Consider the following 22,920-nt stretch of genomic DNA (forward strand, 5'->3'; position numbering starts at 1 on the left):
ATAAGCTATGGGTTCTCAAATAGCGGGGTTAGAGATCAAAGTACGGATTGGGTGGAACTCAATAATGTTAGCGCAAACTTTATATTTATCTTAAAAATTATTTAATTTATGTACAAATAATTAATGTAATACTAATAATTTAAAATGACTAAAATTCTTCGAAGCCTAGCTCCACTTTGGTATCTATGTGACTGTTCCATTACATGTTATTTAGGACCATTTATTTAATTTGACCAAAATAATAGTAAGATTAATTATTTATCTACACATTCACCATTAATGTCCATTTGAACTTTGAAGTCAATCGGATTAGAGTATTAGACTATGGTTTGACAATTGACAATACTTACCTGTCAACCAACCAGTTCAAGATTCCGCATATTACCTCTAAAATTCCCTCTCTTTCTTCACTATTCTTCTTGTTCCTCCAAAGTCCAAATTCATAATCCACCCCTTTCTTCCTCCATTTTCGCCTTTGCAACTAATCCGAATAATCCAAAAATTTATTACTATCTTCTTCTTATTAGTTAAACACATCAATTTCTTTTGGAACAAGTTAACTGAATTATGCTTCGCCTTCTTTGTAGAACGAGCCGCCGGTGTTGTACCCGTTTACCTCGCCGTCGCTCCCTCTCTTCATCTTCAAATCGTAATCCCGAGGATTCCGTCGATATCCTTAACAATATAAAAAATCCCCATCTTGTCCCTTCTCCTACGTACCCCCCAATCCTACAATCCGACCAACCCTCAACTCTGCCTCGTTACTCTCTATTTGCTCTATCGGCGACGCTTTTATCCGCCATTGTTGCTTCCTGCGCTGTAATTTTAACACGAGATGATGAAATTGAGAACGTGCTGGAAAAATCGAACGAGTCGTTGATGAGGATTGTAAATAGGATGAAGAAGACAGGGGCAGCAGCTTCCGTGCTATGGAAGTCGTTGAGGTCGGTTATGTCTTCAGCGAATCACGAGGTTCGGGTCGGGTTTGAGATTAGGGTTGCGGCGTTGTTAGCTGACATTGCCGCCGCCAGCGAGAGTCGGAGGGCGGCGCTCATTGCCGCTGGCGGTGGCGCGGTGATTGATTGGCTTCTGGAGACGGTGGGGATCTCAGGGGAAAATTGTGGGACTCAGGCTGAGTCAGCTAGGGCTTTGGCTTACTTGATTGCTGATCCTAATGTGTGTGAGGATGTTCTCGCGAGGCCTCATGCTGTTCCCTATCTTCTTAGGTTTATTTTCTCTGCTCAGCCTCGACAATCAAAAAAGGTGAGGCCTTTTTCCATTAAATTTTTAAATAAATTACTGTATGGAAGAAATTGAATAAAATAGTTAAAATTTAGTGAAATGTTTAACTTCAGGACTTAATCGTGCCTCAAGCAAGCCCTTGAAGATACTCGAAAATTATGAATGGCATGAAATGACATTGATTAAGTTCTTTGTGACCAGGCTATTGAAAGTTATTAAATTGTTATATAATTTTTTATAATTTTGGAGAATTATTATTTTTTGTTTGACATGGAAATGTTGAATTTTTGTTCGAAGCAGAATACAAGACGTAGTTCATTCGATTATTCTGATTCTTTGAAAGGTAGGAGCATGCTGGTTGCAGCAATTATGGATATTGTCACGTCCCATTGTGAAAGTGCAGACAAGGTTTTGTTCAAGCCTACACTACCCAAAGATGCTGAGATGAGAGATATTGCCGCAGCGATTGAAGTGATCGAGGAAGGTGGTATGCACTGGGATGAGCCACATGAGGAGGATGATGATGGCGGAGAAGGGATGAAGGGTATTGGGATGAAGATTCTTGAAGGTACGACTGCTGTAGGACTTTCAAGAACTAATGCGCTTGTTGAGATGGGGCCTCCTAACACTAGCCAGACAGTCAGATATACGCCTAATAATCTCTTGTTTAACAAAATAAATGATAGTTCGTCAGCACGATCAAATTTGTCTTCTGCTGTGGTTCCTGGCCTTTGGGATGATTTGCATTCTGAACAAGTTGCTGTTCCTTTTGCTGCTTGGGCATTAGCAAATTGGGCAACGGCTTCGGAAGTTAATAGGTATCATATTCAAGAATTGGATGAAGAGGGGCATGCAGTCATGGCTGCTTTAGTGGCACCAGAGAGATCTGTGAAATGGCATGGAAGTCTGATAGTTAAATTGCTTCTAGAAGACCACAATCTGCCGCTAAGTACTTCTGTTTCTGATTGGACTTCTAGTCTTCTGTCTACTGTTTCGCATGCAAGTAAAACTCAGGACATCCCCCTAGCTCAGATGGCATTGTCTGCATTTTTGGTTTCTCTTGAGCGAAGCCCTTCGGCACAGGAGGTAGCAGTGGAAAAGGGTCTTCATTTGATGAGAGAGGCTGCTAAACAGACCACAAAGCATTCTTCGGTGCAAGAAGCATTGGCTAAGGCTTTGGAGTTGCTCTGTGGGGATATGTCACTGGAAGAAAGCCAGCATTGGTCTGGCGTTCTGCTCCCTTGGGTCTTTGGACAGCTATCCTCTGATGCAATACGGTCATCAGCAATAAGTATCCTTTCACGCATTCTTGAAGATTATGGACCATCCTCCATACCAATTTCTCAAGGATGGTTAACTATTATGCTAAGTGATGTTCTGGAATCCAAGAAAACAGCATTAAGCAAAGGAAATAACCAACCAAACAGTGATAAAGTGAAGGTTTGTCACACTATAATCTTTTTTTGTTTTGTTTTGGGATGGTGTGGAAGTAGTCTTTTTTATTTGTAAGTAGAAACATCTTGTGTCTCCTTGGTTTCTCTGTGGTTCATGAAGAATCTTAATTTTGCAGACCCAAGTTGATCAAGCAAATGTAGTTTCTGCCACACAAATTGCTAATCAATTGGCAGGAGCAGTTGTCAATTTAGTAGGAATGCAACTGGGAAGAGTTGCCAATGCTGATGATACACATCCCTTGGCAGATCTTCTCTCCCTGGAACCTTTTGCTGCGGCGCTAAAAAGTCTTAAGAAAGACAAACTGCCTAAGATCAATGCTGCAGATTCTGCAGTGGCCACGCTTAGAGGGATCAAAGCGCTGACAGAAATATGTGCCGAAGATACTCTTTGTCTGAACAAAATAGCTGATTTTGGAGTCCTCAATTTGCTTAGGCGCCTGTTACTGGATGATGATTATGAACAGCTTGCTGCAATAGAAGCATATGATGCGTCACGAGCATCGGAGGGACAGGAACGGGTGCCAACTGTTCCTGGCGAAGCTTCTACTACTGCGAATTCCAATGATGCATCCAGTCTACCTGTTCCACCTACAGGTCATATTAGGAAGCATGCAGCACGGTTGCTAACTGTACTTTCAGTTCTTCCAAAAGTCAAGAAAGGACTAGTTGGAGATAAAGAGTGGTGTGAATGGCTTGAAGAATGTGCCAGTGGAAGGATTCCTGGTTGCAATGACCCTAAAATTCGAAGTTATGCGAGGGCAACACTGTTGAACATATTCTGTGATGACCAAACTGGTGAAGATTCTGTAAATGGTGATGTACTTCATGGAAATCCTTCTAACAAAGAACATACTTGCCCTCGTTATGCTGATATGATCCTCCTGATAAATCCTGAATTACCGCACTGGAAATGTATGGAAAAGATAATGCCAAAATCATTGGATGGGTCGTCATCTTCAGGTACCACTGATTCTGCTGAGAGTGAGCATACAACAGATGAATATACCAGTAATGATATATCATCGACATCTGCAAGTGAATCTGAGAATATATCAGAGTCAGAAATACCTGCAGTTGATGTTGTCTTTATACATGGTTTGCGTGGGGGACCCTTCAAAACTTGGCGGTTGTCAGATGACAAGTCATCAACCAAATCTGGCCTGGTTGAGAAAATTGATGAAGAGGCTGGACGGGAAGGAACATTTTGGCCTGGTGAATGGCTGGCATCTGATTTCCCTCATGCCCGTCTGTTTAGTCTGAAATACAAGGTTGGTACATAATCTGTCTATCCTTTTAAAATCTTATCGAATATTCAATCATCTTTCTCCTCATGTGTAGCTTTTTTTTAATCTTAAAAAAGGTCTTGCAAATGATGACACTTCTTTAAATTAAAAATTATATTATTGTTTTTCTAAGTGTCCCTTTGCTATCTATTTATTCCCCCCCCCCCCCCCCCCCCAAACAAACAAAGAAAAAGGTTTACCTTGACGTCTGACTTTAAACATGGAATTTTATGCAGACAAATCTAACCCAGTGGTCTGGAGCGAGCCTACCTCTTCAGGTTTGCATTTTTCTTAACTTCTGTCAAATTATCGTGTGTGTTTGAGGTTGGTCATAGTATCATGCAAAACGCTGGACTGCCCTTTTCAATTGTTAGAGACTAGTTTATCTATCCTAAAGTTTTCAAGAAATGTCTATACATTGCCGCATATAGTTCATCCACTAATGAAGGGAAGGTGAGATTATTCAACTCCTCTACTACACCATTCTACACCAGAAAACGTTGGAAAAAATAGAAAGGATGTTGCACCCAAGGGTATGACCTAGCACTCGCTACAAGCTGATGGACCATGAGAAACTGAAATTCAAATCACAATAGAGGGAAAAAGGCTAGGTAGTTTTTCCTCATCCGTCTAAGCTTTAACGGTGAGAAGTTATCCTGTAGGTGGAAGGTAGCAGGTACACGGTGGATTAGTCGAGGTGTATGCAAGATGGCGTGGATGCCACCATTATAAGAATATGTCAACCATTATCCAAAAAAGGGAGCAAAGGAATGGTGATAGCATTGCAATATTGGAAGCAAACAAATTTGCCGAAGAATAATGAGAAAGAATACAGGATAGGGTAGAATTATATGAATTATAATAACACAAACTCAAGTATTTAATGTAACTTGCATCCTTGTTATCACTAACAATCATTCAACTCAAAGACAATAGTAGTAGAATCAAAGAAAGAATTAGATAAAGAATATATATACTATTTGAAATGGAATTAGATAAAGAATATTATTTGTCAATTTCAAATAAATATGCAAGAACCCACTAATTAATAATCCAATTAGGCTCAACACAAAGGAAGACATGTAATATCAATCAAGAGAAAGAAAAGAAACATGATGGAGAAGAGATGAACTCATACAAAAAATCTTACCCTAAAAATTCAAGTTGAAGTTCAAGAAGATGAAGATGAGATCAATCCCAGCGCTTAGAAACTTTAAAATTAGGCTAAGCCTCTCAAAACTAAACTTCTCCAAAACTAAGATCCTAACTAATGGGATGATTACAGCTGTTAATAGTTAGAACAGGTTTCTTCATCTTGAAGAGTTCTATTGTGCAGAACCCGGGCATGTTTTGTTGCTCTTGGTCCTTTAATCTGTTGTGCATTTCCTTATAAAAATAACTTGGTGTGCATGCAATTCAGTGGCATCAGATGTATTATTCATTTCATTGTTTTAAACCCTCAGGAAGTAAGTGCCATGCTGTTGGAGAAGCTTGTTGCTGCAGGCATTGGCGATCGACCAGTTGTATTCATTTCCCATAGGTTGGTCCTAATCAAACCGCATATTCTCTGCTGTTAGATTACTTGGAGCTTGTGATTATCTGGTCCACTAATTGGAGCTCCCTTCGTTATACCTTCCATTCTTGGGCGGTTCTAAAATTAACCACTTCCTATTGGGGGAAGTCTTAGTTCATGTTATGTAGCATCCTCTGTTGCTCTTTTCAAGAAACCTTTTTTGTATCCTGCACCTAGGATTGCAAAAATTATTTTGTTTGGCGCTGCACATTTTCGCTCTAGCTCATATGACACATTGTTAACTATTATCATAGTAATGGTGTCATAACTATTTTATCTTCCTGTTAGTAATGGCACCAGAACCCTTTTGCATCAGTTCTTAAATTTATTTTAAGCATCTATTCAAGCTGATACCCCATAGCTACACATGTTTACTGACACGAAACCACACTTTTGGTTGCAATTTGGCAGCATGGGCGGCCTGGTTGTCAAGCAGATGTTGTATCAAGCAAAAGCAGAAAAGAAGGATGACCTTGTCAAGAATACAATTGGAGTCGTATGTGTGCTGCTTCCTATCAGATGATGAATTACAAGACATTTGACCTATTTTTATACTTTTTAAATTCGGTTATTCATTAGTTTTCTTAAAAATGATTGGGTCAGGTATTCTACAGCTGTCCTCATTTTGGCAGCAAACTTGCAGACATGCCTTGGAGAATGGGTCTTGTTTTCCGCCCTGCACCCTCTGTTAGTAAAAATTTCCTGCTCCCTTTATTTACCTTGTTATCTTATTTCTCTTTTCTACTTATGTTTTTTCCCAAGAGTACTTCAGTTTCTTATTTAGAAATATGCACATGAGATTTGAGATTTTTGTTGCGGGTGAACTTGGATTGTGAAATTTGATAAATACTACTTCCTGCCATTGCTAGATTGGGGAGCTGAGAAGTGGATCTCCAAGATTGGTTGAGCTAAATGATTTTATGCGGCAGCTTCACAAAAAAGGGATGCTTGAGGTCCTCAGTTTCTGTGAGGTAATGTTTTTCCACCCTTGAGTTCCCATTGAAAAAATTCACTTCTGTGGTTGCTGTTCTAAAAATTGACTGATGATCCTTTCGTAGACCAAGGTAACTCCAATTGTTGAAGGCTATGGAGGCTGGGCTTTTCGAATGGAAATTGTACCATTAGAGTCGGCATATCCCGGATTTGGAGAATTAGTTGTAAGTTGCTCAAATTGATGATTACCAGGCACCCATATTTGTTGCAATAGTTTGCAGTTATCATTTCGATTGCTTGCACTTTGTGGTTGAGCATATCATATCATATCATATCATATCAGTGGGCTGTTCTTTTTCTTCTTCTTTTGTAGACATTTTTTTTTATAATGCAGATCATATTAGTTAGAGCATTCTTCTCTCAATTATTGGGGCCTAACGATGTTTTTGGCAGTTTGATATAGAACTAAATATGTTAAAGGAAACATGGAACTTTCTGTCTCATCTTTCTTAGAGATAAGTTTACACACATAATATTGAAGTGGTTGTCACTTTATGTTATTCTGGAAGTAACTAAAATTTTAGTAGGTGAAAGGGAGTAGAGCTTTTCGAAATGGTTTTTACTGTAGGTAGCAAACATAAAACTTGGATCGTGCTTGATCAAAAAAGTAAACCTGAAATTTGGAGATTGGGAAGTTGATCCTGATCTCTGTGGCACCGTCGGATGCTTGTCCTTAATAGTGAAAATGGAGGGCAGGATTGTTCTAATGAGCCAGTCGTTTGAAAGCATGTATCCTCCAAGCTATCGCACAATTTTATTCATCTTGACTTATGGAGTTATGTTGACAATGTGATGTTCAGATTAACTATCATTGAACTTTATCTCTACCTGTGGAGTTTTTCATCTTTGCCCACATTTTGGTGCAGGTTTTGGAGTCAACTGATCATATTAATTCCTGCAAGCCTTTGAGCCGCAGCGATCCTTCTTATAAAGAGACACTAGAATTCTTGCATAAATTGAAAGCTCTTAGTAGATGAAGATAGCTGTACATAAACAAGAACCAAGCACAATGGAGTCTTGACATTCCTTTTTCCTCCATTCTTCACATGCAAATAGTGTAAGTAGTCCATATACTCGAGTAGGGACTGGAAGTAATTGGCGCTTAGATTAGTTAGGTAGAGCTCATATGGAAGTACCAAATTCATAGGTTAAGAGTTTACAGATTACTTGTACAGCGACAGTTTCTACTAGGCTGTACATTAGGGAGAGTAAACTACAGAATGCTAACCATCGATTTCTTTGCTAACAGATTGATCATTCTTGAGAGAATGTTGTAAACACTTTGTTCTGTAAATGTTGTATCATCCACTGTTGTATATACATTTACCAAAAGCTAAAAGATTACTATCCTTTTTTTTAAAGGTGTTTGACTGTTTGTTCCCCCCCCCCCCCCCCCTCTTTACGGGTACTTGTTTAATAAACTGTAAAGATTATTTCTCTTTTGTTTTTGATATTTTATTCTCCATTTTTCATCTTCAATGTTATTTCTTTGTTTTTGCTTTTTTCCAAAATGTGCAGATTTTGGCTCAACAATTACCAGAATTATGCTGAACGCACTTTTAGAAGGCGATTTAATGATAAAGCATAACGGACAGAATAGACTGAAGTCGATAATGATGCATGCCATAATTCGTTTATGCTGAAAGCAATCTATAAGTGTGTTTGTTGATTGCAATTTATAAATTGTACCTTTTTAAAGAGATTTAGAAGTTCCATTTATCGAATGCGATTATGGTTGCTAATAAATTCTTCCACATTCTTACTCTTCTAGATAAAAAGTCGACAAGTGTGTCTTAACTCCCCTGAATCTGATGGTAGTAATATTTATATAATCAATGATTATCAATTTCTTTTATAAAACGGTATTTTCACTTTTTTTTTTAATAACTTAAATTTCAAATTCAAAACCATTTATTGCGTCAAATCTCAACCAAATCAAGTCCGTTGCCCCAGAGAAATTCGTTGATACATATGTTTATTTAATAGTGCTTTATCAGTTGAATCTTCTTAAATCTTTAGTAAATATGTAGCATGCTACATTAAAAAAATTACTTTGTATCGGAGGAATCTCTTTTTCTCTTTTGAGCAAGTCCTTTTTATTGGAGAACTATAAATAGAGTAAAATCTAAAAAGAAAGTAGACTAATAAGTCCAAACTGAGAATCAAGAAGGGGGAAAAACTGAGCAAACACAAGTGAAATAGAAGTGACAGTATTAGAAATGCTGACTTATAAATCGCATTAGTAGATTTGTGACTTGTAAATCTCATTAGTCTAACAGATTTGGAAAACGCCGTTTCATGAATATGACTTATAAATCGTATTAGTAAATGTTACTTATTAGTCTAGCAGATTTGGAAAACGCGTTCGCCAATGCCACTTATAAATCACATTTTACAAATGTGACCATATCACATTCAACTTATCGAATTAACAAGAATTGTTCTGTGGCTACTTTAATCGTCGGTCGGTACGGTACGATATTTAAATATTTTGGTTCGGTTTTTTCAGTATTCGGTTTCTTAAAATTCTATACCAATATCGTACCTAATTAAATTCGGTATGATTCGATTTTTTTCCTTTCGATTTCGGTTTATTCGATTCAATTTATTCGATTTGAATAATAACTAGTACGTAGAGTCATAGATTGTAATATTCTTAATTAAAGTACTCAAAAGTACAAAACTAAAAACCTTTGTTGACAAAACATTTATCCAAAAGCAAATATTAATCCCGAGAGAAAAAACTGTACATAAAGGATAAATTTAATCATTAGAAATGTATTGTTACTTTCTTATAGTTAATTGATGAATTTAGAAAATAAAGGAAAGTAAAATTTTAGATTTTTTTTATATTTATGTTATAATTAATAATATATGTATTGTGCAATATAATATATATTTTGGTATGATATCGGTATTTCAGTATTTTATTTTAAAATATCAAATACCTTACCTAATATCAATATTTTTTAAAATTAAACCAAATAACATACAGAATAACAAAATATCTAATAACAAATAATAAAATTTTTGATTTCGGTACCGTAATTTGGTATTTAACAAACCTAGGCTCCTTTATTTAAACAGAGGAAAGTGAGCAAGAGACCAAAACCCTTGAGAGAGACACAAATGGCAACATTGACATGCTACTGCTCATGTCCTTCAACCCCAATACCAAAATCTTCCCTTTCCTTGCTGCTCCTTAAAATCCCAAATCCCCAACTTTTTACTAAATATTCTTCTTCACCGTCAATCTCCACAAACCCAAAGTGGACGAACCGAGCTTCCATTATTCTTCAATGTTCAAACTTCAACACAACCTCATCATTTACACTCTCAGAATCAGAACTAGAATCTGAAACTGAAACTGAAGAAGAAGAAGACGAAGAAGGAGATGATGGGGTTACATCATTAGCCAAGAAGCCACCAGTGAAGAGGAAGAGGAGAAGGTACAGAAAGCAATACCCAGGTGAGAAAAAGGGTATTACTGAAGAGATGAGGTTTGTTGCTATGAAACTTCGTAATTCCAAAGGAAAAAACAGTTCATCAGAGAGTGATAATGGGTATGAATCAGCTTCTTCAGAAGAGGATAATAATAATAATATAGGTGGCGATGGGGGTAGTGAGGAGACTTGGCAGCCAAGTATAGAAGGTTTTCTCAAGTATCTTGTTGATAGCAAGCTTGTTTTTACTACTATTGAGCGCATTGTTGATGACTCCAGTGATGTTTCTTGTAAGTGCTATGATTTCTTTCTTCGTTATGTTGCATTCATCAAAAAGTCTTCAACTTTCAGCCCCAGTTTTTTGCTCTAGTGGTAAGGGCGCGTCACGTTATGTGTGGGTGTGGGTTAGGCACACATCACATGTTACAAAAGCCTGGTATTTAAAGTGGAGAAGGATAGAGGCGGGCCTGTTCCGTTATCCACCAAGTTTCAACCTGTGTGCTGATGACAAAAGTCTTGAACTTTCAATTTATTCCCTCCCCTGCCCCAAAATAAGACCAAGAAAGTTTAACTAAATGCTTAGTTTGTGCTGTATTGTTTTTAGATTCTTTGCACTATGTAAAAACTTGTTAAGAATTGTTGGTTCTCTTTGGTTCTCATTTTCATGATAGAGGAAAAAACAAACAGTGTAATATGTTAGTGAGTGTTTTTTTTTGTTTTTTAATTGGGGGTAGGGGAAGGGGAACGGGGGAGGGTACTAGAAGGTGGGGAATTGAACCTTCACCAACAAGGTGAAATTTCAAATAGCCAACCAACTGAGTTACTAATATGTTAGTGACTGTTTTTTTTTGTTTTTTAATTGGGAATATAGGGGAAGGGGAAACAGGGGAGGGTATTAGAAGGTGGGGAATCGAACCTTCACCAACAAGGTGAAATTTCAAATAGCCAACCAACTCAGTTACTAATTTTCCCTTGTGACATTTAATTTATTTGTGGTTAAAAAAAAAAAGGAACACGGTAAAGACTTTTAGGACATATTGCTTGTTGGATTTCAAATGATGTTATGCCATTTGCTGTTTAACCTAGATGCCTACTTCAGAAGGACTGGATTGGAGCGAGCGGAATGTATATCGAAAGACCTAGATTGGTTTAGCCAACAGGGCTATGAGATTCCAGAACCGAGCAATCCTGGAGTCAGTTACGCCAGTTATCTGGAGGAACTGGCAGAAAAGACTCCTCCTTTATTTCTCAGCCACTTCTATAACATATATTTCTCGCACATAGCAGGAGGTCAACTCATAGGCAAAAAGGTAACAACTTCCTTGTGTTATTCATTGTCCCCTGAGTGTTTTTGTGGAGTTTTCATTTATCTGGAAATGATGAAACGAAGTATTAAATTAAGCTTCATCTTCAAATGTCTTTCTTTAAATATTCTCTTTGTGAAAAATCTCCAGTTTAAGGGTTTAATTACATATTGAACTCATGTTTGAGTTGAAAATTTTTGGTCTGTCTTGAGCTTTAGTTTATTGTCAAATCATGTTGCCTCATGTTGAGATTCTTTATATAACATACGTTCCCATTGATACACAGAAAATGAAGACCTTGCTTAGAAAATAACGCTTGAAGCGAACAATTTATGAGCTAAGAAAATTTGGGAAGTAGCACAACTGAATGCATCCTTTTTCCATCTTTAGAGTTTAACTCATTGAATTTCAGTTTGAGCCTATAACTTTTCGTCATAATAACCATTTATTTTGAAAACAACATGGTGTCTTTGACATGTTTAAAGGTTACTCAGGGATATATACTCCTTATTGTCATTTGATGGACCTTGGACTATTTCCTTTTTCTCTTTGGGGCGGGGGGTGAAGTGACTTGTAATGTTAGTCAGTCCAGGCTTTAGTAATTATTATGTGGCTCTAATTTCTTATCTTGTCTAGCAAATGCTGAAGCTGAGAATAGTACTAATTTATGACTTAGGTAGGACTATAAATATAAAGATGCAAATTGAAAATCAGAACAGCCTTATTCTCATCTCCTTCGATTAGTTCTAATCTAGAAATGACTCAAAGTAAGATGGAATCTGATCCAGATTGCCTCTTAAGCTAGGTTTAGAAAATCAATCAAATACTCCTACTAAAGTTGAATGAACCAATTTGCAACTGTACATTACTATGGTGCAGAGTTTGGAATGGCTGGTCATTTTTTGAGCAAATGCTAAATAACAGCTATGTTCTTTTTTATAAGGAACTGAAGAACATCTATTTCTTTTTGTATACAACAACAACAACAGACCCAGTATAATCCCACAAGTGGGGTCTGGGGAGGGTAATATGTACGCAGACCTTACCCCTACCTTCAATCTATTTTTTTTGTATAAGGAGCTAAATAATAACTATTTTGTAATTTTTCTAGCTTAAAATTTAGGTAAATTTCTTATTTTGCTTACCATCTTGAATCTTTGGTTTTCACATGACTTATCCAAAATATATAACACTAAAAAGAAAGAGGAGAAACTTTGGCTTGTTCAATAAATATTTTTTTTGGAAAAGGGCCAACAATACCCCTAACGTATTGAACATGGCTCAAAAATACCCTCCGTTAACCTTTTGGTCCGCAAATGCCCGTAACGTTTGTTTTTGGGCTCAAACTTACCCCTATATCTAACAAAACTAACGTGGTCAATTTTTTGACTTTAACTTCGCCATGTGGTATTTCCTTAACCCGCCACGTGTATTATTTGTATTAAATAAAACCCACATGTATCTTTTAAAATACCCAACGACCCTGACCCGTTCCTATATATTTGAATGGTCGGCTAAAAATAATTATATTCGCTAGTTAAATATATAAAAAAATATACATTGATTATATATAAAAATATGTATATTATACATTAATATTTTAATATATATTTTACATGATATTATTTTTAGGAGAAATTATACGGTGTAGTTTTCCCTTCAAATTTTGCAGATCTTAACAAGTTTAACTAATATAAATTTTAATTTGCAAACATAAAAATGATAATGTTCTATTTATATGACCTTCTAAAGGAGAAGCAAAGAAACAGATGGAAAGGAAATTCTTTAAAACCATTAATTATATACATATCCAAATGCTTAACACATTAATGGACTTCACTTGATCTTTTCAATGGGAACTAATAGTGTTTTAATATATAACGATAGAGCTAAAATATTAACAAAAACTACCGTTCCATTGTCAGATTTGCTTAATAAATTCGAGTTATAGATCATAATTAATAGGGAAAACTACACCGTATAATTTCTCCTAAAAATAATGTCATGTAAAATATATATTAAAATATTAATGTATAATATACATATTTTTATATATAATCAGTGTATATTTTTTTATATATTTAACTAGTGAATATAATTATTTTTAGCCGACCGTCCAAATATATAGGAGCGGGTCAGGGTCGTTGGGTATTTTAAAATATACAGGTGGGTTTTATTTAATACAAATAATACCCGTAGCGGGTTAAGAAAATGCCACATGCCGAAGTTAAAAGTCAAAAAATTGACCAGGTTAGTTCGGTTAGATATAGGGGTAAGTTTGAGCCCAAAAACAAATGTTAGGGGCATTTGTGGACCAAAAGGTTAACGGAGGGTACTTTTGAGCCATTTTCACTACGTTAGGGGTATTGTTGGCCCTTTTCCGTATTGTTTTTGGTAAGTTTTTGCTTGTTCTGTGATGATTGACCACTTTCCATTGAAGATAAAGTTTTCTAATTGCCGGGGTTGGCCTTTATTATACTGAAGTTTATTGCACTTTTGTTTTACTAATTTGCTTAATGAGTTACTTTGAATTACCATTTGCCTGCATTTTGTCAATTTATGTTGGCTCTAAGATTTCCAATATGCAAGTTAACTCCTCTAACTCAGTATTTTAGATATTTGGTTATCTATATTACTGAATTAATGTTATTAGGCCTTTGAGAAACTCTTAGAGGAAAAAGAGTTGGAATTCCACAAGTGGGAGGGGGATGCAGAAGAGTTGTTGCGAGGTGTGCGTGAAAAATTCAACATGCTGGCAAAGGTAAATGCCTAAGAATTTTGCGTCATGGACTTTGTTTCAGTGCTTCAAATCACCATTCACTGCTTCTCCTATCAATTGCATCTTTATTGCAGCATTGGTCTAGAGATACCAAGAATAAGTGTCTGAGAGAAGTAACCAAGGCATTCCGGTTTATGGGTCAGATTGTTCGGCTAATCATCCTGTAAAAACCGTTCCAATCCAAAGATCAAACTTGGTTTCTCAATGGTGAGGTCACTTCAATCCTAAACTAACCTGATTTCTAATATGATATCTATTTCATTCCACATGTCATGTGAATCTGGTCTTTCAATAAGAGCTGATTATGTGCCTAGAAAGTAATCTAGTACTCATTATTTCTTCATCTTGTTCAGTTCTACCGGGCTCTATGTTTTGGCTCGATTATCTTGTAATAGTACTTATACATCCTGATTGTCTTCTCTTGTGGAATGAACCTGTTATTAATGGAAGCCATTCTCTCTTGTTGGAGTCAATTATGGTCGTTTTAACTCTCATCACTGTACTTACTATTGAAATCAGAAGGAGCAGTGATTTCATTCCCTCGAGGGAATGTAGCTCACTTTGAACTTGTGATGCAATTCCCTCCTGCTACTCGGTCTCATGTACTCTACAATGTTTTGGCCATTTAATCATGTCTTCATAGCTGCTGGAAAGCATGTGCTTTAGTCGGCTGATCCTCTTACTAAGCTCTACTATAATTCCATATCTCAACTCGCTCTCTTCCTAATGGGCATCTCCTTTCATGGCAAGGCAGCTGGCTCACAAGTGTCATGGTCGCGAACAACTTGTGCATATTTTGCATCAAAATGGAAAGATTCAGACTGAGAGGATTGTCATTGGTCACCGTTCAAGCTGCAGATGGAGGCAGGTGGCTTTACTCTTTTCTTTCCCTGGTCTTCTGATTTTAACTTGCAGAGTCCTTGGGAGCATTCTAAACTTGAAGGGGAGAGGTGCTTCCCTAAAATCTCCTTATTTTCCATTAGAAGAGGTCCCTAAGGGAGCCTGGTGGAATGACTTTTATGGTATGTGTATTCAAAAAGGTGCAACCCCCATGCGCAGAATCCAGCCACGAAACCATTAACAGAAGAGAGCCAGTGTGGTTTGTGTGTTCGAGGAGCTGGAAATCAAGTTCTAGGACATAACCATTTTAGAGGCATTTATTTAGCAAATGTAACATTTGGGATTTGATGTGGAGGAAAGACTAATGATAATTGTGTTATTCTTTTTTGCACGTGTAAGTAAGGCTGTCCAACGGGACGGGCCGTCCCGTCCCGGCCCACTTAAATCTAAACGGGATGGGCCCATGTTAAACGGTACACGGGATGGGACATGATGCCCATTTCATCCCGTTCCGTCCTGTCCCGCCTATCCCATGTGTTTTTTTAAATTTTTTTTCTTTTTGAATCCCCTTCCCCCCAAACACCCCCCCCCCCCCCACCTCCAAACTTTTAATATAATTCCTAAGTTTATTAAATTATACTTTGGCCCTATTTTAAACTATAAATACCTCATCCTTCTTCATTTTTTCCCACAAAAATCAATCATTGTCTCTCAAATCTCTTACATTCTATTTATATTATTCTCTCAATTTTCTCACAATCAACTAAGTTTCAAGTATTTGGGCAAATATTTGGAGCAACTTTCAAACTTCAAATTAATTCGTCAAGTATTTGGAGCAATCTTTTGGGCAATTTCTTCAAGTTTCAATATTTAATCATGGTGCACTCGTTCCATCTCCTAATATTTGCGTATCATTTTAGTGCTTAATTTTTGTGTTTACTTTACGTGTTCTATTTTCGTATTTCATTTGTGTGTTTAATTTGTGTTAACTTTTTAAATTTAATTTCGTATTTAAATTATGACATCTAAAAATGTATTTGTCCTATTTAAAAAAAATAGTAAAGGTGATTGTAGTAGTAATCATAACCCTAGTTCTAATCCTAATTCTTCTCCTAGAATTAGAAAACATATAGATGAAATGACTCATGTTGATGAAACTTCATTTTTCCAACTCCCTGCATGTTATAATATTAATTTCGGAGAACAACTAGATCATGAAATTTTACAAAGACAATTTGGCAATGATATTTTTATTGAGGATGAAGAACAGGTGGTGAAACTGCTCTCGGGCGGATCTAGCAGATTTGAGGCTGACGTCAAGCTCGCGAACAGTTGAACTAAAGAGCCTATTATGCTCGATAGTTTTCCTGTACTTCTATTCTAGCTAGGCATTTTTCGCCTCCACAACAGCAAGCTCTTCACTTTTGGAGTTCAAGGCCGCCTCCAAGGGAAGGTATGGAAACAACAAGTGGTAAAACTGCTCCTTCTACTTCTAAGGCTAGAGTAGAAGTTCTATGGGAAGGTATGGATGATATAATAGGTTTTGATTCATCTATTGATGATGAACTTGATTCACTACTAAAAAATAGCCCATTTCCAACAGAAATATTCTGACCGAAAAAAGTAGTCGGAAATTTCCGACGGAATCTGTCGGAAATGGCATAAAAATATTTTTTTTTAACTTTTTATTAATGTTTACTGCGGATATTCCGTCTACATCCGTTGCAAATTTTGGAGGAAAATATCGCGAAAGCATTTGCGACCGATTCAGTCGGTAAAATTAAAAATAAAATAAAATAAAAAAAAAATATTGCGACCGATTCGGTCAGCAAAAATTTATTAAAACGAGGTCTGACTTCGTTGGCTTCGTTTGCAACCGATTCGGTCGAAAAAATTTAAAAAATTTTAAAAATTAAAAAGTTGCGATCGATTCGGTGGGAAAAATGAAAAAATAAAAACTTGTGACCGATTCGGTCGCAAAAATTTATTAAAATGAGGTCTGACTTTGTTGACCTCATTTGCGACCAAATTAGTCGAATTGTTTTTTATTTTTTTAAATTTTCGACCGATTTAGTCTTAAATAGTTTTTAAACACCTTTTTAAAACCTCCTACCCCTTTCTTTTTTCTTTATCTCTTTTCTTCCTTCTCTCTTTTCTTTCTCTCCTCGCTGGAAACCCCCTCCCCCGGGCATCAAGGTGCTCCGATGACAGCCCTCTTTCTCCGGCGACACCTCTCTCTCTCTCCCCTCTCGCGGTCAGTTATTTTTTCTTCTTTGTTTCCATTTTTTGCTAACCTTCATAGAGAAAAACACACTGTTTGCTTAAATTAGTGTTTGTAATTTTCGCTTTTTCACGGTATCTTTGTTATCAAAACTCGAAAAGCCACAAAGAATTAATAGTGGAACAAGTTTTGGATTATTTACTAAGAAATAAGAGAGTAAATTAGTATGCACCTTTTGATTTTTTTGTGCAACTAATTGTTATTCTTATTATGCTTTTATTACACTTTTCATATTAATTTGGTAGTTGACTCTAGGTTTTAGATTGTTGTCGAAGAATTTGATTGAATCTAGGTTTGAGATTGTTGGTTGTTTTATTTGACATATGGTATAGTTAAAAATACAGGAGAATTCTGCAAAAAAATTTTGAGATCTGGAGCGGATTTGTGACTTAATCAGTCGCAAAATTTCCCGGATTTGCGACCGATTCGGTTGCAAATTATGATTTTTTTATTTTTTAAAATTTATTTATTCTCAAATTTTACGACCAATTCTGTTGGAAATTTAAATTATGTATTTATTTTATTATTTAAATTTGCGACCGAATCAGTCGGAAATTTACCCACCAATTCAGTCGCAAATCTCTTATATTTAAGCGCGTCCTATTTTTCATTTTGCGACCAAATCCGTCGGAAATTTCCGACCGATTCGGTCGCAAATAAATTTGCGAGCGTGTGTTTTCCGACCGACCTTTTTCGGTCGGTAATCCGTCAAAAAGCTCGATTTCCGACCGATTTGACGGTCGGAAATTTGCCATTTTCTAGTAGTGATTCTTATCTTAATCAAGGATTGGAAAGTATTAAAGACAAAGAAGGCAACGAACAACTTTTGGTATGGTGGAGGGAGCGTGACAAGGCTTTTTCGATACTTTCAATAATGACCCGAGATATCCTGACTATTCAAGAATCATCAGTAGCATCAGAGAGTGCTTTTAATGCGGCAAGATTTCAAATCGGAGATCATAGACATTCATTAGTGGAGGACAGCCTAGAGATTTCCGTATTATTCAGAGATTGGATTAATTCAGAAAGAAGAAATCTTGATTTTGAAAAATTAACCACTAGGAAGAAGAAGAATACAATGAGATATTTAGCACTGGGAGCGATGACGGCATGGAATTCATGAAACATCAATCAACATTGCCAATTCCAGAACAATGTCCGAGAGAAATTATAGATAAGTTACAACGAAGCTATATAAGAGCTTACAACTATTAGTATGATAATTTATAATTGGCTACTAAGAGGCATAGTTCAAACCGAACCCTTCCTAGAAGGTGGCTGCGTAAATTAGGTGATATTCAAAAGAATTATATTTGTATATGAAATTTGAAAGTTCTATTAATAAAATAAAAGGCTCTAAGCCTTGAATTGTTTTATGAATTGTCTTACACTCTTACTTAGTTACTTAATGGCTTGAAATTATATTAAATAAATTATAACTTTATTATAATTACTAAAATATTTCATTACAAGTCTTTTGTTTTAATATTTTATAAATCTTTACTTAGTTTTCTAATTTTTTTATAATTTTTTAAGTTTTAAGTTTATTAAATAAGTCAAAAAACTAGCCGTTGCAAACATTAAATACTTAGTCATTGTCAAAAAACTAGTCGTTGCCAAACTTAATGCTTAAATAATTATTTTTTTTAAAAGAAAAACAGCCCACTTAAGGCCCGTGAAACCGTCCCGTCCCATCCCGTTTGTTAGCGGGATGGGATGGGCCTACCGTTTTGTTCCGTTTATCCCGTCTTGCCACCGTTCCGGCTAAATGTCGTCCCGTCCCATCCCATTTATTTGGTTTGTCCTTAAGCTCCCCTAGCTGCATTAGAGGTCTTAGAGCACTTTCTCTCTTTTTTCGGACGAGTCAAGCAAGTCCAGGAAGAGTGAATCGTCGAATAGGGGGAAGTAATATCACGGCAAATACGAATCCAAAGGCAGGATAAGAAAGGGTTTAGCTAATGGAGATCTTAAATCTTCCGGGAATCAGTAACGCGTAAACCATATCAAACCAAGACCAATCAATATCCGAACGGAACGGATTCGAACTTCTCCTAGAATAGTTTCCGGTGCGAAATGAAATAGACAAATCACATCTCATTAGAAAGGTAGGTATTTTCTTTTTTATTTAGGATCTTTCTTATTTACCTTTAAGGCATCCTCCCGTTGAACAGCCTTACGTGTAAGTGTTTACATTTGTCTCTGAGAAGGCAATATTACAAGGTCTTGGAATAAGGTTATAAGAATTGCTATGATTAGGCATATTTTCCTAACGTCTCAAGTTATTTGTCAGCTTTTACTTCATACGGTTACTGATAGAAGAGTTGATAATATAAGTTGATTAAGGTAGAACTCGTTGAGAACATATCAAAAGTGGTCAATATTTAAGACAACTGAAAAATGTAAATAAGATAACAATTAGAAACAATATTTCAGTCGAGCTCTTCCTCAGCATGGTAATGCCCAGCCTTGGTCTCCTTTGCAATACTCCTGTACTTGTTCATCAACTTAGTCTTTCCCTTGTTCAGCAGAGAATTAGGGGACATATAAATCCTCTTTCTGCAACATTTTCTTCTTACTTCAGGTAAGAAAATCCGAACAGCTCCCTCTTCATATTCAGATTTATATAGTTCTAAGGCATTACTATATCTCGTTTCTGCAGGTACAAAGTGAAAGACTTCGTGAAGGTGCTTGTTCTCCATCATGTGATTTGTAAAACCGTAGCCTAAAAATCTTGTTATGTAATTCATCTGCTTCAATTGTGACCAGGTGCTAAAGGTAAGTCTCGTACCACATAAAGTAATAGTAGCTGTTTTATTGTAATCATCCTCCAGAATTTTCGAAGCATCTTGTTTTGCTCTCTTTACATGCTTCATAATGTCATTTTTCATGTCCTTTTGCTTGAATATTCTTGTGTTTGAATTGAGAATTTCTCAAGATTACCTTTTTCAAAAATTAAAGCAAGCGCGTCGATGCTAGCAGCAGTAACATCTTCATCACCTTCCTCTAGTTGTTTTAGAAGATAAGGGATCAATTCTTTCCACTTTTTGTGACCAATTCTACATATATTTATATCCGAAAGGAGCAGAGCCCAAGCTGATATTGCTGCAGCAGTCACGTACGATGAATGTTTGGTTTCTTGATTCATGAATTGCCATATAATTTCCATTGTTCTTTCTGTGTCTACAAAATCTCTTGCAGCAACAAGAGTGACAATAGACAAACACTCTAACACTTCGACCGAGTGAGATAATTTGGAATTGAGGAGTTTAGGAAGAAAGACTAGTGATTCTTCATAAATCTCATGTGCATTATCTCCTGCACCTAGAGTCAGTACAACTAATCCTATAAGTTGTAATGCTAGATCTACCTCCAGTGCAGAACTCCGTTTCAAACAATTTTGGCATCGATGTACTAAAGTGAAAAAATTATTCTGGGCAAATTCATAACGAACATTGGTCTCGAATTCCTCTACCAATGTCCTTAGCGCGTTTTCTCTCCTGGAACTTTTCTTTTTGTATAATTCTTGTAAATAAGAATAGAGTTTCTTCTTTGGAATTTGTATAGAACCCTGTTTCTCCTGCATAGCAGCAGAGGCGTCGCCGCCTATTGGCGAAACTTGCCGGTTTTGAGGCCGGCTGAGTCTTTGATTTTTCATTCTCCAGTTTTTGGTGGAGTATCGTGTTGATTTGTGTTTGCAAAAGTGTGTGTGTGTGTGTTTGTTTGTTGTCCAGTGCAATATAAATAGTTGTCTGTGTTTCCTTCTCCTGTTGAATAAAGGATTGCAAGCTTCTAAGTTCTAACCTTCTCCGTTCAGGAAATAGATTTGTTTTTTTGCTCAACGGGAAAAGGTCTCGACATAGAAATATAGAAATTTTCCAAAAATATAAAAGGAGAAATTATTCATTCTACGCGGGGAAATAATCTCACAATTCTATGTTCTACAATCAAATTTGGGGAGACAAAAAATAGAAGCTTTCCACACATCAGCCTCCGTTCTTTTCTGCTTTAATAACTATATTCTTTCCTTCGACCCAATTTAAAAAGGATAATTTCACAAACCTTTCGGTGAGATTTTGGCTTGCACGTCTCCCTTATTGGACATTTAAGTGTAACAAAATATTTTTTAACCTAAAAAAAGAAAAGTTTATCCTTTATAAGTTAACTATTATTAGCACCCGCGCGGATGTGCGGACATTAATCATGTCAAATATTTAAGTTATTTGGATTATATGTAAATAATCTTAAAATTTAAACTTTCTCAGTAAATATAGATAATCATTGGATATTAATAATAAACACTACATGGAAAAAATTAACCATTTCTTCTATTTTTCTTTTTTGATACCATTCTCGTCGGTGTCATTGGATCCTAAAAATATTTAAGAAGCAAAATAATAACTTATATTTATGGCAAAACAATCAAATATTGAGACTATGAATGACTCTTTGGATATGACTTGACTCTTTTACTACTACTTAAACTCTTATTTTGTGTGTTGATATCTCTTAAAAATATTTCTTTTTTAAAATCTTAGTTTCTAAAATTTTATTTTTCAATAATAATTATTTTTATAATAATATAAGTGAAAATATTGTCCTTAATTCAAAACTCATTTTAGTTGGCTATCTACAAATTTAAAAAATTCTTTAGCTAGTGAATTGTTTTTCCAGTATGACTCTATTTTGATACTTGACATTAAACATGTTAAATTTCCGAGTTATTTGAATTATATGTAAATAACCTTAAAATTTAAGCCTTCGAAATAATTATAGATAATCGTTAGATATTAATTAAGAAACACTACATAAAAAAAGATTAACATTTTCTCAAATCTAGTAGTGATAATTTTATTTTTGCACTATTCTCATTGGTGTCATTGGAACCTAAAAATAGCCACAAAGCGAAATAATAACTCATATTTATGGCAAAGCAAATGATTCTTTGGTTACGACATGACTCTTTTACTACGACTTGAACTCTTATTTGGTATGATATTATCTTTTAAAAAATATTTCTATTTTGAAATTTCAATTTCTAAAACTTTATATATATTTCAATAATGATTGTCTTTATAATGATGCAAGTGAAGATATTATCCTTAATTTAAAATTTACTTTAATCGGCTATCTAAAAATTTAAATGAATATTTAGCCGAAAAAACTTTATTTCAGTATGACTCCATTTTAAGTTTATCGATATCTCGAGCCACAGACTTTGAATTTTTAATACCCTATATATACAAAAAAAATTGTTCTTTGAATTATTAAATATTAAATTAGTTGATTGTTATTATATAACATTGCATATCTATACTATATTAAAAGCATGAAGGTCCTTAGCGAAATGTCGTTCTCCTTTTTTACCCTTTAAAAATAAAGCTCACATTGAATAAAATAGTCATTTTATTAATTTTCTAATATCTAAGATTTTGAAATCAACTAAAACTTTATTTATTATAGTAGAAAATTCCAATATTTAGGACATTTAAATAAACTAGAATTTTCCTTTTATAATTCAAAATCCTAATATTTAGGAATCAAATATAAGAATTATTTTTTTTACGTTAAAACTCATTTTAGGAATTCAAATTTTAAAGTTTAAACATCTCACCACTAAGCGTTAGATTTGGGTTCAAGACATACTACTTTTTAATTTAAAGTATTGATTCGTCCATTTTTTTTGGTCCAGTACTATTAATTATTCTAAAAGTAAAACTAGACAAGGAAT

General features: G+C 35.5%; 3 protein-coding genes across 5 annotated transcripts; 2 read left to right on the forward strand and 1 right to left on the reverse strand.

The window, feature by feature from the left end:
* Window positions 1-339: 339 nt before the first annotated feature.
* LOC104086464 (uncharacterized) lies at window positions 340-7,906 on the forward strand. Of its 2 annotated transcripts, none has more exons than XM_009590722.4 (10): window positions 340-1,263; window positions 1,543-2,682; window positions 2,813-3,964; window positions 4,216-4,257; window positions 5,443-5,519; window positions 5,964-6,048; window positions 6,156-6,239; window positions 6,422-6,523; window positions 6,611-6,709; window positions 7,412-7,906. In XM_009590722.4, the coding sequence occupies exons 1-10, from the start codon at window positions 568-570 to the stop codon at window positions 7,520-7,522; spliced, it is 3,588 nt and encodes a 1,195-aa protein (XP_009589017.1). In that variant the 5' UTR covers window positions 340-567; the 3' UTR covers window positions 7,523-7,906. The 2 variants fall into 2 exon arrangements, with proteins under 2 accessions (XP_009589017.1, XP_018622939.1); XM_018767423.3 differs by having other exon boundaries at window positions 1,124-1,263; window positions 1,586-2,682.
* Window positions 7,907-9,636: 1,730 nt separating this feature from the next.
* Window positions 9,637-15,302, forward strand: LOC104086463 (probable inactive heme oxygenase 2, chloroplastic). Of its 2 annotated transcripts, none has more exons than XM_018767425.2 (5): window positions 9,637-10,278; window positions 11,075-11,298; window positions 13,946-14,053; window positions 14,146-14,278; window positions 14,822-15,302. In XM_018767425.2, exons 1-4 carry the CDS (start codon window positions 9,675-9,677, stop codon window positions 14,236-14,238), a joined length of 1,029 nt encoding a protein of 342 aa, XP_018622941.1. In that variant the 5' UTR covers window positions 9,637-9,674; the 3' UTR covers window positions 14,239-14,278; window positions 14,822-15,302. The 2 variants fall into 2 exon arrangements, with proteins under 2 accessions (XP_018622941.1, XP_018622940.1); XM_018767424.2 differs by having other exon boundaries at window positions 14,826-15,302.
* A 4,774-nt stretch (window positions 15,303-20,076) lies between these two features.
* Window positions 20,077-20,847, reverse strand: LOC104086465 (uncharacterized). The gene has a single exon (XM_009590723.2). It carries the CDS (start codon window positions 20,845-20,847, stop codon window positions 20,077-20,079), a length of 771 nt encoding a protein of 256 aa, XP_009589018.2.
* Window positions 20,848-22,920: the final 2,073 nt, after the last annotated feature.

The sequence above is a fragment of the Nicotiana tomentosiformis genome, chromosome 4 (assembly GCF_000390325.3).
Source record: "Nicotiana tomentosiformis chromosome 4, ASM39032v3, whole genome shotgun sequence".
Classification (NCBI taxonomy): Eukaryota; Viridiplantae; Streptophyta; class Magnoliopsida; order Solanales; family Solanaceae; genus Nicotiana; species Nicotiana tomentosiformis.

Bases quoted from the DNA above. Each gene is read 5' to 3' on its own strand.
- LOC104086464 (XM_009590722.4), top strand. From the start codon at position 568: ATGCTTCGCCTTCTTTGTAGAACGAGCCGCCGGTGTTGTACCCGTTTA. The intron at 6,049-6,155 runs GTATGTGTGCTG...TGATTGGGTCAG, and splicing joins TCAAGAATACAATTGGAGTC to GTATTCTACAGCTGTCCTCA. The intron at 6,524-6,610 runs GTAATGTTTTTC...ATCCTTTCGTAG, and splicing joins AGGTCCTCAGTTTCTGTGAG to ACCAAGGTAACTCCAATTGT.
- LOC104086465 (XM_009590723.2), bottom strand. From the start codon at position 20,847: ATGAAAAATCAAAGACTCAGCCGGCCTCAAAACCGGCAAGTTTCGCCA.
- LOC104086463 (XM_018767425.2), top strand. From the start codon at position 9,675: ATGGCAACATTGACATGCTACTGCTCATGTCCTTCAACCCCAATACCA. The intron at 10,279-11,074 runs GTAAGTGCTATG...TGTTTAACCTAG, and splicing joins TGACTCCAGTGATGTTTCTT to ATGCCTACTTCAGAAGGACT. The intron at 11,299-13,945 runs GTAACAACTTCC...TAATGTTATTAG, and splicing joins GTCAACTCATAGGCAAAAAG to GCCTTTGAGAAACTCTTAGA.